Source organism: Pseudophryne corroboree, chromosome 3 (genome assembly GCF_028390025.1).
Source record: "Pseudophryne corroboree isolate aPseCor3 chromosome 3, aPseCor3.hap2, whole genome shotgun sequence".
Taxonomy (NCBI): Eukaryota; Metazoa; Chordata; class Amphibia; order Anura; family Myobatrachidae; genus Pseudophryne; species Pseudophryne corroboree.
This window is the reverse complement of record NC_086446.1, coordinates 696,442,825-696,462,023: the sequence shown is the minus strand read 5'-3', so window position 1 is coordinate 696,462,023 and position 19,199 is coordinate 696,442,825. Positions and strand designations below refer to the sequence as shown.

The window sequence follows — 19,199 nt, the reverse complement described above, 5'->3', positions numbered from 1 at the left end:
TTATCTCCCTTTATACTCTCACCCGTCCTCTCCGCTCTGCTATTGCATGCCGACTCTCCTGCCTACTGATTACTTCCCCCACTCCTACCTCCAAGATTTTTCATGTGGTGCTCCCTTTCTCTGGAATTCTCTCTCTCTTCCCCTCAGAGAGTTTCCACCTCTCTACAAAACTTCAAACGGTCTCTCAAGACCCACTTCTTCACCAAACCTAGCCAAATTCATCCTAAACCTCTGTTCCACACTCAGTCTACCCAATCTGTGTCATCCCTGTCTGTCTGCCCCTCACCTTTAGACTGTAAGCTCTCATAAGCAGGGCACTCTTACCTCATGTGCTTATTTTTTTCTTACTTTAATAATCTTCAACTGCACCAAATCATGCGGTTTTCTGCCACCTGATACTTATTTCAGTGTCATCTGCTGAAGCACCTATGTTTATTTACCCTGTACTTGTCCTATATTGTCTTCAACTGAAATCCGCTGTTTTCCTGTTTTCATTATTTGCTTATGTACTCTGTAACTGGGCACTGCAGAACCCTTGTGGTGCCATATAAATAAAGGATAATAATAATAATAATAATAATAATAATAATAATAAAAAAAGGATATAGATTTACACACTTGTGATGAATCAGGCTTACGTTTAAAAGGTGGCGGTATAGGTGGGTTCTGGGTAGGTTCAATATAATTATCATCTTCTGGCATAATGTAGTTTTCCTGAAATAAAAGTCGTGATGTAAAGTGAGAGACCTTTAAATGTAGAAAGTCCAAACAACTACATTAGTTTCATTTCTAAAGACGATCTTCACAAATGTAAAAGTGGATATTTTCCACTCCTAAGTAGGGATTGTTAAAATCTATACTACTAATTGGGTAATACTTAGTGGGTAATACTAGTGTGATGCCTTGGGGTGGTTGACTTGTGCTGGGATCCCGTGACTTGGACTTGAACTTTAATATTAGGGACCCACCAAATGACATCACCTGGTTGCCGTTGGCGGAGCAATATGTTTGGCCAAAATTATTCTAAGCACCTCAAATTTTCTGTGTGTTATATTGCAGAGTTTTACAATTATTCTGATAAGCAGTGTTTAGTGTATGCATCTGCATTTTCTCTTCTTTTATGGGTAATACTTAGTTGACAACATTCCCTATGTGTAGTTTCAGTACAGCAGGAGAGCCACAGGTTGGCCAGGCCTGTATTAGACCAGCAGTACCTCAAAATCATTGCTCCTAGGGGCAGTGGGGGAACCTCTGTAAGACCTGAATGAACATGTGTGTGTCAGCAAAATACTTTACCCTATTGTAAAACAGAAAATTACCTCATCCTCACAATCTTGCTCTGGTGGGCTTACTGGCTTTTTGATCATAGGTGGTGGTAACGATGTAGGCTGAGGTCTTGCAGATACACCTGGCTTTGGCAAAGGCTTTGGTACCGGTTTGTTCGGTGTGTGCAGTCGATTGGGTGCTTGTGGTAATTTTGGGGGCGGTTTTGGGAAGGACTCATTTGGCTTAGGCAGTGGCCTTGTGAACTTGTTAATTTGTTCACTAGGAAGGCTGGGTAGCTGGCGGTTTACTTGTTTATCTGTTGGCGAAAGGTGTAAATTAGTGTCATAATATAGGAGTTTAGTTTATTCTACTGTAATCTCTTTTAGGTTATTCTAATTAGAGATCAGAACCTATGTTTCAAGAGAGGAGGTGACCCGCGTGCAGCCTCCGTTGCGGGCCCCCTCCTTTCCTATAGTTTGTGGACTCTGGCATAAAGCCAGAAACTACTGTACATGCGCAGGTCTCAGGAAATATGGCGCCCGCACCTTGTTCCCAGGGACATCTCCAGTGCGCATGTGCAAATCACTCGGAAATGTCTGCGGTGGCCATTTTCCAAGTGATTTGTGCCCACACTGCAGGGATGCCTCCGTGGGATTCTGGAGGGGTAAGTATACTATGTGGGTGCAGTGTGTGTGGTGTGCCCCCCCCCAGAGGGGCCCACGTGCATCGCACACAATGCACCCATTATAGAAATGCCTATGGATCAGAGAATGAGTGCAGAGATCATCCTAGGGGAAATCAAGGCTCTCATGTGTTTTAGGTTACATGTGATTCAAAACACGAGAGCTGGGGCTTCCATAAGGATGATGCACGTGCTCTGAAAGATGAGGCATGCCCTCGTGTTCATATCCGAACATGGCAGGAAGATCCGGGCAAAAATGAAGGGGCTCATCTCTAATTCTAATTGGTGATAAAATTTATATTTATACATATAACATTTAAGGAAGCAGAAAACAGAGATAACCGGTTGTATATAATGATGGTGAATTAATCTTACTTTCTATAGTCTTTTTTCTACCACCTTTAACTCCAGTTGTCAACCACATTTTGGTTATAGACTAGAGGAATAAGTGACAGTATTTTATTATTTATGACTGTTAGCGTTTAATTTTTCCACCATTTAAAAAATAAAATAAAAAATACCTTCACTTTTTGATCAAGACACTAATAAAATAGTTGTAGCCTTTTTAAAACAGAAGAGATTTGTATGTATGTCGTAACAGAATGACATCACCAAGATAAAAACATACTTTATTAGTCAATGCAGCAATTTGGGTGTAATGACCCTTCCTGCAGTATCTTATGTGTCTATTGGAAAGCCATGTGGACTATTTTGAATGAAATAGGAACTTGAGACAGTGCTTTAAAAGGTCAGACAGGAGATACGAACTCATATAGCTCAAGATTTGCAGGACGTAGTGCAATTCCAGTAAGGTAGTTGCTAGATTTAAAGTGGCAATTAGTCTTAAGGCAAAAAAAGACTGGTTTTGCCTTAATACTAACTGTCCAGAATGACAGATCTGGCAATGGCTGGGTGATATTTTTTGGAACTGTTCCTATACAGCTGCAATTCTATATACATATTTTACCAATGTGCTTCTCCCCCTAGCCAGAGCTACAGTAATGATACTCCTACATGCATCCATTTTTACATAGAAACAGAAGCATAGAATTTGATGGCAGGTAAGAACCACTTGATCCATCTAGTCTGTCCCCTTTTTTCCCCAAGACTCTGCTCATTTATATAATAAAGAACCACTAGATCAATAAAGTTCAACAACAACAAGTGTCAGTCTCTGGGTAGTAAACAGCAGCAGTGCAGGGCTAACACTGTATAACCTATATTGAATTATTTAGCAGTTATGTAATTTGTCCCTAGTTACCTGCGTATCCCCCATTCCGGTCAGTGAACTTAAACGATGAAGGGATATTATCATTTGGATTGGGTGGAGGTTCATAGTTGTCATCTGTTTGATCTTCTGATGGAACCACGTAATTTTCTGTATCAGAATGTTCATCTGGACTCTCATAGTCACTTCCCTGCGTAAAGGAAATGGTTTACATATCCTGAATTGCAAACACTACAGGTCAATTACAAAGCTGCAAACTGCATCACCATGGTGCAAGTGCTGTTATGTATACTTATTTCTAACTAACTGCGTCTACCTACACCGGTAGACACACAGCTTTGCAGGTCTAGGGTTGCTTTATGCTACTTCATAGAACCAGTTGGATTTGCTCTTACTGAATGCTGGCCAGACATACTCGGGAGTGAATACCCAAATTAATTCTCAAATAACTTGTTCATGCATAAAGACAAGTCCACCTATAGCCCATTATCAGATCACCTCTTCATTCTTTTTTTCTTTACCGATGCATCACACATTACAAGATTACACGTAATAAAATCATTAGCAATTGGAGAACTTCTAAATGAGAAGTGATCTTACAAATTCATCGGACCACTCCTCTTCATCCTCTCCGGTGCCTAAATTAAAAACAGAAAGAGATTTTTGAACTTAATATGGCAAAAATTCTGACTCTAGAAGTTACTGGTTTTCATGAACACTTATAGAAGACAATAGAATGTATTTTTTACCTGGCACATAGTCTCTTCTTGGTACACTTGGTGGAGCTTGCTTTGTTATACTGCAAACAGACATGATTAATTGTAACGGAGCAGTAGCCATAATGGTGCGCCATACTGGGACAGGGTGCAAGCTTACACAGAGACTGCAGTGAGTAACTAAAGGCTGAGCAGTGGACATAAGTTAATGTTACATACAAGGCGAGGCACATCATCATTATACATTGCGCAATGTTAGCATGACAGTAAGTGGGGATAACACTGTGTGGTTGTTGTAGTGAAGGATTAATTGGAAAGAATTGGGAATGAAGTGCTATGCTCTTCAGCACATTATGACGACTTAAGCGTGCCTCAGTGTTTGCATGCATCTAAAGCATAAAAAACATTTTTGAATTTAAATGACCAATACACGTCATCTATTTTAAAACTACATACAGTACAGCAACAGCATTTTGTGGGCTGAACCAATATTTAGAAGAATGCAGCCTACCAAGTCACTTGGAACTAGTAACATCACTGATGCATGATGGGACATCTTTTTTCTAGCCAATCGATAGGCTGTGGCCAAATCTGTCCATACTGGACTGGTCTAGACTTCCGGATTGTCATGCAGACTATTGAGTTTTAGAAAGGTCTTCTGAACCCTGGCAGCTTGATTGTGCGATGGCATGAATTGCGGCATTGCGCCTTAAGTGTGCCAGCTAAAATTATGCAAATCGTGTTGCCATCCCCTTCATACTATCAAACCATGAAACCTCTCCTCTGGGATCTTCGAAAAGGTACAGAGGTAAATGTAGGCAAGAATATATCTAAAAGTCATTTTAAATTTAATAATAAATGAACTCTGTAGAAGATGAATGCTAAATATTAAAAAAAACTTTAAAACAACAAATTAGCCTTGGTGTAGTACACAAAATGGCTGCCTCCGCTGTGTGTGTGTGTGTTACTTGTGTGTGTATGCAACTGGTGTATCTGGTAAAGTTGTACATTTTGTTCTTTGACACAGGAGATAGACACCCCGATTACACTACATTCTACTCTTCTGTGCATGTTCTTTTTAAACTATGTTTTCTGAATTTTTTATGATGTCCGATAGATGATCCTGGTAAAACGAAATCATGGGGGACATATCTCCTTCATATAAAAAATAAGAATTTACTCACCGGTAATTCTATTTCTCGTAGTCCGTAGTGGATGCTGGGAACTCCGTAAGGACCATGGGGAATAGCGGGCTCCGAAGGAGGCTGGGCACTCTAGAAAGATCTTAGACTACCTGGTGTGCACTGGCTCCTCCCACTATGACCCTCCTCCAAGCCTCAGTTAGGATACTGTGCCCGGACGAGCGTACACAATAAGGAAGGATTTTGAATCCCGGGTAAGACTCATACCAGCCACACCAATCACACCGTACAACTCGTGATATGAAACCCAGTTAACAGTATGAAACAACAGAGCCTCTCAACAGATGGCTCAACAATAACCCGATTTAGTTAACAGTAACTATGTACAAGTATTGCAGATAAACCGCACTTGGGATGGGCGCCCAGCATCCACTACGGACTACGAGAAATAGAATTACCGGTGAGTAAATTCTTATTTTCTCTGACGTCCTAGTGGATGCTGGGAACTCCGTAAGGACCATGGGGATTATACCAAAGCTCCCAAACGGGCGGGAGAGTGCGGATGACTCTGCAACACCGAATGAGAGAACTCCAGGTCCTCCTCAGCCAGGGTATCAAATTTATAGAATTTTGCAAATGTGTTTGCCCCTGACCAAGTAGCAGCTCGGTAAAGTTGTAAAGCCGAGACCCCTCGGGCAGCCGCCCAAGATGAGCCCACCTTCCTTGCGGAATGGGCATTGACAGATTTTGGCTGTGGCAGGCCTGCCACAGAATGTGCAAGCTGAATTGTATTACAAATCCAACGAGCAATAGTCTGCTTAGAAGCAGGAGCACCCAGCTTGTTGGGTGCATATAGGATAAACAGCGAGTCAGATTTTCTGACTGTAGCCGTTCTGGAAACATATATTTTCAGTGCCCTGACAACGTCTTGCAAACTTGGAGTCCTCCAAGTCCCTAGTAGCCGCAGGCACCACAATAGGCTGGTTCAGGTGAAACGCTGACACCACCTTTGGGAGAAACTGGGGACGAGTCCTCAATTCTGCCCTATCCATATGGAAAATCAGATAAGAGCTTTTACAGGACAAAGCCGCCAATTCTGATACTCGCCTGGCAGAAGCCAAGGCCAATAACATAACCACCTTCCACGTGAGATATTTCAGATCCACGGTTTTTAGTGGTTCAAACCAATGTGATTTTAAGAAACTCAACACCACGTTGAGATCCCAAAGTGCCACAGGGGGCACAAACGGGGGCTGAATATGCAGCACTCCTTTAACAAATGTCTGAACTTCAGGTACTGAAGCTAGTTCTTTTTGAAAGAAAAATCGACAGAGCCGAGATCTGTACCTTAATGGAGCCCAGTTTTAGGCCCATATTTACTCCTGCTTGCAGGAAATGCAGAAATCGACCTAGTTGAAATTACTCCGTTGGGGCCTTTTCGGCCTCACACCATGCAACATACTTCCGCCATATGCGGTGATAATGAGTTGCTGTGACCTCTTTCCTGGCTTTAATAAGCGTAGGAATGACTTCCTCCGGAATGCCCTTTTCCTTCAGGATCCGGCGTTCAACCGCCATGCCGTCAAACGCAGCCGCGGTAAGTCTTGGAACAGACAGGGCCCCTGCTGTAGCAGGTCTTGTCTGAGCGGCAGAGACCACGGGTCCTCTGAGATCATCTCTTGAAGTTCCGGGTACCACGCTCTTCTTGGCCAATCCGGAACCACGAGAATTGTGTTTACTCCTCGCTTTCTTATTATTCTCAATACCTTTGGTATGAGAGGTAGAGGAGGGAACACATAAACTGACCGGTACACCCACGGTATCACTAGAGCGTCCACAGCTATCGCCTGAGGGTCTCTTGACCTGGCGCAATACCTCTCTAGTTTTTTGTTTAGGCGGGACGCCATCATGTCCACCTGTGGACGACCCCATTGATTTGCAATCATTTGGAAGACTTCTGGATGAAGTCCCCACTCTCCCGGGTGGAGGTCGTGCCTGCTGAGAAAGTCTGCTTCCCAGTTGTCCACTCCCGGGATGAACACTGCTGACAGTGCTAGTACATGATTCTCCGCCCATCGGATAATTCTTGTGGCTTCTGCCATTGCCATCCTGCTTCTTGTGCCGCCCTGTCGATTCACATGGGCGACTGCCGTGATGTTGTCTGACTGGATCAGCACCGGCTGGTGTAGGAGCAGGGATTTTGCTTGACTTAGGGCATTGTAAATGGCCCTTAGTTCCAGAATATTTATGTGAAGGGCAGTCTCCTGACTTGACCATAGTCCCTGGAAGTTTCTTCCCTTTGTGACTGCCCCCCAGCCTCGTAGGCTGGCATCCGTGGTCACCAGGACCCAGTCCTGTATGCCGAATCTGCGGCCCTCCAGAAGATGAGCACTCTGCAGCCACCACAGAAGAGACACCCTGGTTCTTGGGGACAGGGTTATCAAGCGATGCATCTGAAGATGCGATCCGGACCACTTGTCCAACAGGTCCCACTGAAAAATTCTGGCATGGAACCTGCCGAATGGAATTGCTTCGTAAGAAGCTACCATCTTTCCCAGGACCCGCGTGCAGTGATGCACCGATACCTGTTTTGGTTTTAGGAGGTCTCTGACTAGAGAAGACAACTCCCTGGCTTTCTCCTCCGGGAGAAACACTCTTTTCTGGACTGTGTCCAGAATCATTCCCAGGAACAGTAGACGTGTTGTCGGAACCAGCTGTGACTTTGGGATATTCAGAATCCAGCCGTGCTGGTGCAGCACATCCTGAGATAGTGCTACTCCCACTAACATCTGTTCCTTGGATCGTGCCTTTATTAGGAGATCGTCCAAGTATGGGATAATTAAAACTCCCTTTTTTCGAAGGAGTATCATCATTTCCGCCATAACCTTGGTAAATACCCTCGGTGCCGTGGAGAGTCCAAACGGCAGCGTCTGGAATTGGTAATGGCAATCCTGTACCACAAATCTGAGGTACTCCTGGTGAGGATGGTAAATGGGGACATGCAGGTAAGCATCCTTGATGTCCAGGGATACCATGTAATCCCCCTCGTCCAGGCTTGCAATAACCGCCCTGAGCGATTCCATCTTGAACTTGAATTTTTTTATGTATGTGTTCAAGGATTTTAAATTTAAAATGGGTCTCACCGAACCGTCCGGTTTCGGCACCACAAATAGTGTGGAATAGTAACCCCGGCCTTGTTGAAGTAGGGGTACCCTGATTATCACCTGCTGGGAATACAGCTTGTGAATCGCTGCTAGCACCGCCTCCCTGTCTGAGGGAGCAATCGGCAAGGCAGATTTTAGGAACCGGTGGGGTGGAGCCGCCTCGAATTCCAGCTTGTATCCCTGAGATACTATTTGAAGGATCCAGGGATCCACCTGTGAGCGAGCCCACTGATCGCTGAAATTCATGAGGCGGGCCCCCACCGTACCTGGCTCCGCCTGTGGAGCCCCACCGTCATGCGGCGGACTTGGAAGAGGAAGCGGGGGAGGACTTTTGTTCCTGGGAACCTGCTGTTTGCTGCAGCCTTTTTCCCCTACCTCTGCCTCTAGACAGAAAAGACCCTCCTTTTCCCCGCTTGTTTTTCTGGGTCCGAAAGGACTGAACCTGATAAAATGGCGCCTTCTTAGGCTGTGAGGGGACATGGGGTAAAAATGCTGACTTCCCAGACGTTGCTGTGGAAACTAGGTCGGAGAGACCATCCCCAAATAATTCCTCCCCTTTATAAAGGCAAAACTTCCATGTGCCTTTTGGAATCTGCATCTCCAGTCCACTGGCGAGTCCATAAGCATCTCCTAGCAGAGATGGATAATGCACTTACTTTAGATGCCAGCCGGCAGATTTCCCTCTGTGCATCTCTCATGTATAAGACTGAGTCTTTGATATGGTCAATTGTTAGCAGAATCGTGTCTCTGTCTAATGTGTCAATATTTTCTGACAGTTTATCTGACCACGCAGCGGCAGCACTGCACATCCATGCTGACGCAATAGCTGGTCTAAGTATAATGCCTGAGTGTGTATATACAGACTTCAGGATCGCCTCCTGCTTTCTATCAGCAGGTTCCTTAAGGGCGGCCGTATCCTGGGACGGTAGTGCCACCTTTTTAGACAAACGTGTGAGCGCTTTATCCACCCTAGGGGGTGTTTCCCAACGTAACCTATCCTCTGGCGGGAAAGGGAACGCCATTAGTATCTTCTTAGGAATTACCAATTTCTTATCAGGGGAAGCCCACGCTTCTTCACACACTTCATTTAATTCATCTGACGGGGGAAAAACTACAGATAGTTTTTTCTCCCCAAACATAATACCCTTTTTTGTGGTACCTGGATGTAAATCATAAATATTTAACACCTCTTTCATTGCCTCAATCATGCAGTGAATGGCCTTAACGAGCATTAAATTTGACTCATCGTCGTCGACACTGGTGTCAGTATCCGTGTCGACATCTACTTGTGCCATCTGAGATAGCGGGCGTTTCAGAGCCCCTGATGACTTTTGAGACACCTGGACAGGCACGAGCTGAAGACTCGGCTGTCCCACAGTCGGCATGTCGTCAAATTTTTTATGTAATGAGTCTATACGTGCACTCATTTCCTGCCATAAACTCATCCACTCAGGTGTCTGCCCCCCAGGGGGTGACATCCCTGCTAAAGGCATCTGCTCCCCCTCCACATCATTATCCTCCTCAAACATGTCGACACAGCCGTACCGACACACTCCACACACACAGGGAATGCTCAAACAGAGGACAGGACCCACAAAAAGCCCTTTGGGGGGACAGAGTAAGAGTATGCCAGCACACACCAGAGCGCTATATATATATATATATATACACAGGGACTAACTGAGTTATGTCCCTAATAGCTGCTTTTCAATAAAATATATATACTGCCAAATTTAATGCCCCCCCTCTCTTTTCCCTCTTACTGGTACTGTAGATTGCAGGGAAGAGCCAGGGAGCTTCCTTCCAGCAGGAGCTGTGAGGGAAAAATGGCGCCAGTGTGCTGAGGAGATAGGCTCCGCCCCTTTTTCGCGGCCTATTCTCCCGCTTTTTATGGAATTCTGGCAGGGGTATTTACCTCATATATAGCCCCTGGGGCTATATATTGAGGTATTTTAGCCAGCCAAGGTGTTTTTATTGCTGCCTCAGGGCGCCCCCCCCCAGCGCCCTGCACCCTCAGTGACCGGAGTGTGAAGTGTGTGAGAGGAGCAATGGCGCACAGCTGCAGTGCTGTGCGCTACCTTGGTGAAGACAGAGTCTTCATGCCGCCGATTTTCCGGATCAACTTCTTGCTTCTGGCTCTGTAAGGGGGACGGCGGCGCGGCTCCGGGACCGAACATCAAGGCTGGGCCTGCGGTCGATCCCTCTGGAGCTAATGGTGTCCAGTAGCCTAAGAAGCCCAATCCGGCTGCAAGCAGGCGAGTTCGCTTCTTCTCCCCTTAGTCCCTCGCTGCAGTGAGCCTGTTGCCAGCAGGTCTCACTGAAAATAAAAAAAAATCTAAGACTATTACTTTCTAAGAGCTCAGGAGAGCCCCTAGTGTGCATCCAACCTCGGCCGGGCACGAAATCTAACTGAGGCTTGGAGGAGGGTCATAGTGGGAGGAGCCAGTGCACACCAGGTAGTCTAAGATCTTTCTAGAGTGCCCAGCCTCCTTCGGAGCCCGCTATTCCCCATGGTCCTTACGGAGTTCCCAGCATCCACTAGGACGTCAGAGAAATGTCAGCTTTATTGCATTGTACAAAAAAATAATAATAATGTTATTAAAGATGGCAATACAGACCAGCACCAAGTCTTGAATCTGTCTCTGCATAGGTCGTCTCTGCAGGTTTCTTGGAAGTATTTATCATAGAAGGAAAGGTGCCAAGCTTCTTCTAAATAGTATTCTACGCTGTGACATTACGTTTTCGATATTGAACTATTTCAAGACAAAACCCCAAAGGGTTTATACCTGAGCTCAGTTTTCTGACATTGCAGGATTTGACATTAGTAAGTCATACCCATCAATGCTCATGTATGCCTCCTTTAAATTCATATAAATGTTTAGGGGTGGCATGATACACCACCAGTTCCCACCAGTGCCATAACGGCCTTATCCCCAAGTCTGCCGACCCCGCCAGTACATGACGTCATGACATAGTGCAGACGGGGCAGGGCCACCAAGCACCAAGATGTGCAACACCGCTCAGAGTGGTCTCAGGATGATCCGAGCAACTGTACAGACAGCAGAGTGCCTGCTACTCCATAGGCACAGCTGCATTAATAAGGGTGGGGAAGGGGGGGGCAGGACAGCAATAGTGCCACCCACAGTGCATACCCCTAGTTATGGCACTGGTTCCCACTACCAGTTTGCAATTCAGTATAGGATATTTATGCAGCACATTTGGCTAAAAGCACAGCAAACCACTCAAGACCGCACCACGGGGGTCATTAAGAGTTGTTCGCTAGCAGATTTTGTTCGCAGCGCAGCGATCAGGCCAAAAAATGGCACTTCTGCGCATGTGTATTCCGTGCAATGCGCACACGCGTCGTACTATTACAACAAATGATGTAGTTTCACACAAGGTCTAGCGAAGCTTTTCAGTCACACTGCTGGCCGCAGTGTGATTGACAGGAAGACGGCGTTTCTGGGTGTCAATGGACCGTTTTCAGGGAGTGATCGGAAAAACGCAGGCGTGGCTGTCCGAACGCAGGGCGTGTTCGTGACGTCAAAACAGGAACTGAATAGTCTGAAGTGATCGCAAGCGCTGAGTAGGTCTGGAGCTACTCTGAAACTGCAAAAAAATATTTTGTAGTCGTTCTGCGATCCTTTCGTTCGCACTTCTGCTAAGCTAAAATACACTCCCAGAGGGCGGCGGCTTAGCGTTTGCACGGCTGCTAAAAGCAGCTAGCGAGTGAACAACTCGGAATGACCACCCATGCTTCCACTTTGCACAGTCTTTGCACAGGCACATCGCAACACAGCTTTCGCCCTGTGGAGACACATATTCGTAGTTTGTAAAGGAGGTCGTGGCAAGTATGTAGGTTGGAGAACATGGCTGTCAGCAGAGCCGGCCTTAGGCATAGGCAAACTATGCAAATGCCTAGGGCATTTGATATGCTTAGGGGCACCAGCAGCTTCTGCTGATTAAAATGATATGCAGCATGCCTATATTCTGTGTGTGACTGCGGCTGTATCTGCATACGAAATGCTATATTGCAGTGGATTCCTGGAAATCACTGTAATGTAGCATTTCGTATGCAGATACAGCCGCAGTCGCACACAGAATATAGGCATGCTGCATATCATTTTAATCAGCAGAAGCTGCTTGTGCATCCTAGCCACATAGTAATGCAAATAATGTGATGCATATTCATAAACAAAAAGGCACCTGACGTTAGCAGAGCTGACAGCTGACTCATGCCAGGCATCTCCTGCAGAATTAGCGGCGGTGCTAGGGGGCACCAGCCAAAATCTTGCCTAGGGCATCATATTGGTTAGGGCCGGCTCTGGCTGTCAGATTAAAAACATCTATGCAGTCACTGCTAGAATAATTAATCTGCAGCCATGTTGGACTTCTTCATTCTGCAGTATTTTGGGTTTGTTTGCAGTTTTATGCACTCAAGGGGTTGTTCAGGTTTGTTAGCAAACCAAAAAAAGCAATTGGGCAAACCGATGTTGTAGTGCTGGTGGGGCAGAGATGTAACATTGGCAGAGAGAGTTAGATTTGAATGAGGTGTGTTCAAACTGAAATCTAAATTGCAGTGTAGAATTTAAGCAGTCAGTATTTACCCTGCACAGAAACAATATAACCCACCCAAATTTAACTCTCTCTGCACATGTTACATCTGCCCCGGCTGCAGGGCAACATGGTTTTGCTCAGTTGCTAAAAAAAAAAAAAAAAATATGGAGTAAGGCTCTCAGTCACAATCCTGACTACATTTCTTGTGTCTTGCGTTTTACCTCTGCCATCACTCCTGCAGTTCGGCCTACAAGCTGCAGTCTGCGTTTCTTGCTGCTGAAAACTCCTGATTAGTCACCTGTGTGAAAATACCCCTGTGAGGTTCATCTGCAGGACTCTGTGCTCAGCGGCTGCTTTCTCTCTGCTCATTTTGCTTAGTTGTCAGAGAAGTCTATACGTGCTGCCTCTGCACAGCACTCTCAGCATTCTGTGTATAATCCTAAATGTGATCCTCCATAGTGCTCCGCTTCCTGGTGTTTGGGCCTAAACCAAGGTTCCCTCCAAAACCAGTCATGGACATCATCATCTTGGTTCCAGTCAGCTGACTCTCTACTGACCAATCCCGTTCAGTCCGGTGGTGCTCAGCTGACACTTCCAGCCAATCCAGAACAACCCTTTGGTATAAAGCATCCTGGGCTTTGTCTCTGTACTCCCCAGTATACAAGCTCAGTTTCTGGGAATCCTGATTCCGGTATTGGCTCTCTACAGAGTATGTCCAATACTCCTTAACCATCGGTGCAAGTCCAATATTTCCAGCCATTGGTTCAAGTCCGATATAATCACAGACTCCCATCGGTTTCAGACAGATATCATTTACAGTTTTCATCGGTTCTAGTTTGATATTCCAGTCGTTTTCAGACTGACATCACAGTCTTCATCTTTCAGACCCTGCCTGTTTTCCCCCCCAAGTCTCTAGTGCTAGCCCAGGTTACCCAGACACGGGTCCGTGACCGGTCTGTCGAGTGCAGCGAAACCCACCTCCCTTGTGGGTTTCCTTTGCCAGGGTATTCTGCAGTAGCAGAACGTTGCATGAGTGGACATCTGCCGGCTACATTCACAGAATATTAATTTGTTAATCATCTTTTCAGCAATTTGGCAATATGATTTTTTATTTCTCTTACGTCCTAGAGGATGCTGGGGACTCCGTAAGGACCATGGGGTATAGACGGGCTCCACAGGAGACATGGGCACTATAAAGAACTTTAGATGGGTGTGCACTGGCTCCTCCCTCTATGCCCATCCTCCAGACCTCAGTTAGATCCTGTGCCCAGAGGACATTGGGTGCACTACAGGGGAGCTCTCCTGAGTTTCTCTGAAAAATAATTTTGTTAGTTTTTTTATTTTCAGGGAGCACTGCTGGCAACAGGCTCCCTGCATCGTGGGACTGAGGGGAGAGAAGCAGACCTACTTAAATGATAGGCTCTGCTTCTTAGGCTACTGGACACCATTAGCTCCAGAGGGTCGTAACGCAGGTCTCACCCTCGCTGTTCGTCCCGGAGCCGCGCCGCCATCCTCACAGAGCCGGAAGATAGAAGCCGGGTGAGTATAAGAAGAAAGAAGACTTCAAAGGCGGCAGAAGACTTCAGAGCTGCGCGCCATTGCTCCCACACACAACGGGCACTGAAGGGTGCAGGGGCCAGGGGGGGTGGGGGGGGGGCGGCCTGGGCAGCAATAATAAACCTCTAGGGACTGGCTAACATATTATATATATATATATATATATATATATATATATATATATATATAGGCTGCGGAGGCAGTATATTATATAATCCCCCGCCAGTATTGGAAATTTGAGCGGGACCGAAGCCCGCCGCTGAGGGGGCGGAGCTTGATCCTCCAGCACTAACCTGCGCCATTTTCTCCACAGCACACTGCAGAGAAGCTGGCTCCCCGGACTCTCCCCTGCTGAACACGGTGACAGAGGGCAAAAAAGAGGGGGGGGCACTTTTAATTGGCGCAGTGAGTGTGTGTGTAATATATATATATATATATATATATATATATATATATATATTACACACACACTCACTGCGCCAATTAAAAGTGCCCCCCCTTCTTATATATATATATATATATACACACAACGCCTTTATTGGCGGTGTCACATCAACATGCATCAGCCCTTTCGTCAGGATACACCAATATATATATATTGGTGTATCCTGACGAAAGGGCTGATGCCCTGAAACATGTTGATGTGACACCGCCAATAAAGGCGTTTTGCAGAAGAGTCCTTGGAGTGCCGTGCTTTTTTGTATTGCTATATGGATGGTTTTGCACTTGGCACCAGGACCAGCTGATAACACAGCGAGGAGTGCCGGCTGAATTGGATTAGTATATATATACACATATATATATATACATACACACATACATACATACAAAGAATGGGAGCACTCACCAGTCTTCATTTAAGCAGAGTTTTAATTTATAATTTCATACCAGACGGAGTAATCGACGTTTCGGTCCTCACTTGGACCTTTGTCAGGATTAATACATATTGAAAAAGACAGACATATATACCCAGTATGTGCCCACCCACCAATTAACATCAACCAATCACAATAAAATCCATTTTAACTGTTTGAGTATCACACTAGTGAGTAGTCAAATGTTTACATCTGACACATACATATATATATAAATAATGAGGGCAGAAACAGAACGAGTGTGGAAAGGGGTGAAAAGAATTGAATCCCGCCCATTATATGATTATTGCAATAAAGGATGTTTTACATATCACAGATGACCCCTCTGTCCCTGACAAGAGGGTACACATGTTTAAGGAAAAGAAACCTGAGGTAACCTTTCCCCCATCTCATGAGCTGAACGCGTTATTTGAAAAGGCTTGGGAAACTCCAGACAAGAAACTTCAGATTCCCAAGAGAATTCTGATGGCGTATCCTTTCCCCGCGCAGGACAGGTTACGGTGGGAATCCTCACCCAGGGTGGACAAGGCTTTAACGCGCTTGTCCAAAAAGGTGGCGCTACCGTCTCCAGACACGGCAGCCCTCAAGGATCCTGCTGATCGCAGACAGGAAACTACCTTAAAATCAATTTATACACATACGGGTGCCTTGCTCAGACCGGCAATAGCGTCGGCTTGGGTTTGTAGCGCTGTTGCGGCTTGGACAGATACTTTGTCAGCTGACATTGATACCCTGGATAGGGATACCATTTTATTGACCTTAGGTCACATTAAAGACGCAGTCTTATATATGAGGGACGCTGCGAGAGACGTTGGTCTGCTAGGTTTGAGAGGCAACGCCATGGCGATTTCTGCTAGGCGAGCCCTGTGGACCCGCCAATGGACGGGTGATGCCGACTCAAAGAAGCATATGGAAGTTTTACCTTACAAAGGTGAGGATTTATTTGGGGAAGGTCTCGCGGACCTGGTTTCCACAGCTACCGCGGGTAAATCTACTTTTTTACCTTATGTTTCCCCACAGCAAAAGAAAGCGCTGCAATATCAGATGCAGTCCTTTCGGTCGCATAAGTCCAGAAGAGGTCGGGGCTTTTCCTTCTTCGCCAGAGGTAAGGAAAGAGGTAAAAAACTGCCTGCTACGGCTAGTTCCCAGGAGCAGAAGTCCTCCCCGGCTTCTACTAAATCCACAGCATGACGCTAGGGCTCCACTGAGGGAGTCTGCGCCGGTGGGGGCACGACTTCGACTATTCCGCCACGTCTGGGTTCAGTCAGACGTGGATCCTTGGGCAAGGGAAATTGTATCCCAGGGTTACAAGCTGGAATTCGAAGACCTGCCTCCTCGCCGGTTTTTCAAATCGGCTTTACCGGCTTCTCCCCCAGAAAGGGAGATAGTTTTAGCTGCAATTCAAAAACTGTGTCAACAACAAATGGTTGTCGAGGTTCCCCTAGTTCAACAGGGGAAGGGGTACTATTCAACCCTATTTGTGGTCCCGAAACCGGATGGCTCGGTCAGACCCATTCTAAATTTAAAATCCCTAAACCTGTACTTGAAAAAGTTCAAATTCAAGATGGAATCGCTCCGGGCAGTTATCTCCAGCCTGGAAGGGGGGGAATTTATGGTGTCACTGGACATAAACGACGCATACCTTTATGTCCCCATATATCCCCCTCATCAGGCGTACCTGAGATTCGCTGTACAGGACTGTCATTACCAGTTTCAGATGTTGCAGTTTGGGCTTTCCACGGCTCCGAGGATTTTCAGCAAGGTAATGGCGGAAATGATGGTGCTCCTGCGCCGGCAGGGAGTCACAATTATCCCGTACTTGGACGATCTCCTGATAAAGGCGAGATCGAGAGATCAGTTGCTGAAAAGCGTGGCGCTCTCCCTAAGAGTGCTGCAGCAACATGGCTGGATTCTGAATCTACCAAAGTCACAGTTGGTTCCAACAACTCGGCTATCTTTCTTAGGTATGATTCTGGACACGGAACAAAAGAGGGTTTTTCTCCCAATGGAAAAAGCCCAGAAACCCCAGAACAGGGTCAGAGACCTGTTAAAACCGAAAAGTGTCAGTCCATCAGTGCACTCGAGTACTGGGAAAAAGGGTGGCGTCCTACGAGGCCATCCCCTTCGGCAGGTTTCATGCAAGGACGTTTCAGTGGGACCTTCTGGACAAGTGGTCCTGGTCCCATCTTCAAATTCATCAGAAAATAAGCCTGTCCCCCAGGGCCAGGGTATCTCTCCTGTGGTGGCTGCAGAGTGCTCACCTTCTAGAGGGTCGCAGGTTCGGCATTCAAGACTGGGTTCTGTTGACCACGGACGCGAGCCTCCGAGGATGGGGAGCAGTCACACAAGGAAGAAACTTTCAGGGGATATGGTCAAGCCAGGAGGCTTGTCTACACATCAACGTACTGGAATTGAGGGCCATATACAACGGCCTACGTCAAGCGGAGAATCTTCTTCGCGACCTACCGGTTCTGATTCAATCAGACAACGTCACAGCCGTGGCTCATGTAAACCGCCATGGCGGAACAAGGAGCAGAGTGGCAATGGCGGAAGCCACCAGGATTCTGCGCTGGGCGGAAAATCACATAAGCGCTTTGGCAGCAGTCTTCATTCCGGGAGTGGACAACTGGGAAGCATACTTCCTCAGCAGACACGATCTCCATCCAGGAGAGTGGGGACTTCATCAAGAAGTTTTTGCAGAGATAACAAGTCATTGGGGACTTCCTCAAATAGACATGATGGCGTCACGCCTCAACAAGAAGCTTCGGAGGTATTGTGCCAGGTCAAGGGACTCTCAGGCAGTAGCAGTGGACGCCCTGGTGACACCGTGGGTGTTTCAGTCGGTCTATGTGTTCCCTCCTCTTCCACTCATCTCAAAGATATTGAGAATCATAAGACGAAAAAGAGTGCAGACAATACTCATTGTTCCAGATTGGCTTCGAAGGGCCTGGTATTCAGATCTTCAGGAGATGCTCACAGAAGATCCGTGGCCTCTTCCTCTCAGAGAGGACCTGTTGCAACAGGGGCCCTGCGTGTTCCAAGACTTACCGCGGTTACGTTTGACGGCATGGCGGTTGAACACCGAATCCTAGCTGGGAAAGGCATTCCGGAAGAAGTCATCCCTACTCTGATAAAGGCTAGAAAGGAGGTGACGGCGAAACATTATCACCGTATCTGGAGAAAGTATGTATCTTGGTGTGAATCCAAGAATGCTCCTACGGAAGTTTTCCATCTGGGCCGTTTTCTCCACTTTCTACAGACAGGAGTGGATATGGGCCTGAAATTAGGCTCCATTAAGGTACAGATTTCGGCCCTATCAATTTTCTTTCAGAAGGAATTGGCTTCTCTCCCAGAAGTCCAGACTTTTGTAAAGGGAGTGCTGCACATACAGTCTCCTTTTGTGCCTCCAGTGGCACCTTGGGACCTTAACGTGGTGTTACAGTTCCTAAAATCTCACTGGTTTGAACCTCTTCAAACGGTTGAATTAAAATTTCTCACTTGGAAGGTGGTCATGTTGTTGTCCTTGGCATCTGCAAGGCGGGTGTCTGAATTGGCGGCTTTGTCTCACAAAAGCCCATATCTGATTTTCCATGTGGATAGAGCAGAATTAAGGACTCGTCCTCAATTTTTGCCTAAGGTGGTTTCATCGTTTCATATGAACCAACCTATTGTGGTACCTGTGGCTACGAATGACTTGGAGGATTCCAAGTACCTTGATGTAGTCAGGGCCTTAAAAATGTATGTAGCCAGGACGGCTCGGGTTAGGAAAACAGAGGCACTGTTTGTCTTGTATGCAGCGAACAAGGTTGGCGCTCCTGCTTCTAAGCAGACTATTGCTCGCTGGATCTGTAACACGATTCAGCAGGCTCATTCTACGGCTGGATTGCCGTTACCAAATTCGGTAAAGGCCCATTCCACTAGGAAGATGGGCTCTTTTAGGACGGCTGCCCGAGGCGTCTCGGCATTACAGCTTTGTTGAGCGACGACTTGGTCGGGTTCAAACACTTTTGCA

The 19,199-nt window shown here is 46.3% G+C and overlaps 1 protein-coding gene across 5 annotated transcripts in view; it reads right to left on the bottom strand.

Annotated features, from left to right (window-relative positions):
- The window catches only part of BLNK (B cell linker), a 438,756-nt gene that overhangs the window by 40,876 nt on the left and 378,681 nt on the right, over positions 1–19,199 (bottom strand). For all 5 annotated transcript variants that reach the window (XM_063962019.1, XM_063962021.1, XM_063962024.1 and 2 more), the window contains 5 exons: positions 3,926–3,975; positions 3,777–3,814; positions 3,210–3,366; positions 1,320–1,582; positions 639–714 (listed from right to left, as the gene is read on the bottom strand). In XM_063962019.1, the coding sequence (XP_063818089.1) occupies positions 639–714; positions 1,320–1,582; positions 3,210–3,366; positions 3,777–3,814; positions 3,926–3,975 (584 nt within the window). The remainder of the gene's footprint in view (positions 1–638; positions 715–1,319; positions 1,583–3,209; positions 3,367–3,776; positions 3,815–3,925; positions 3,976–19,199) is intronic.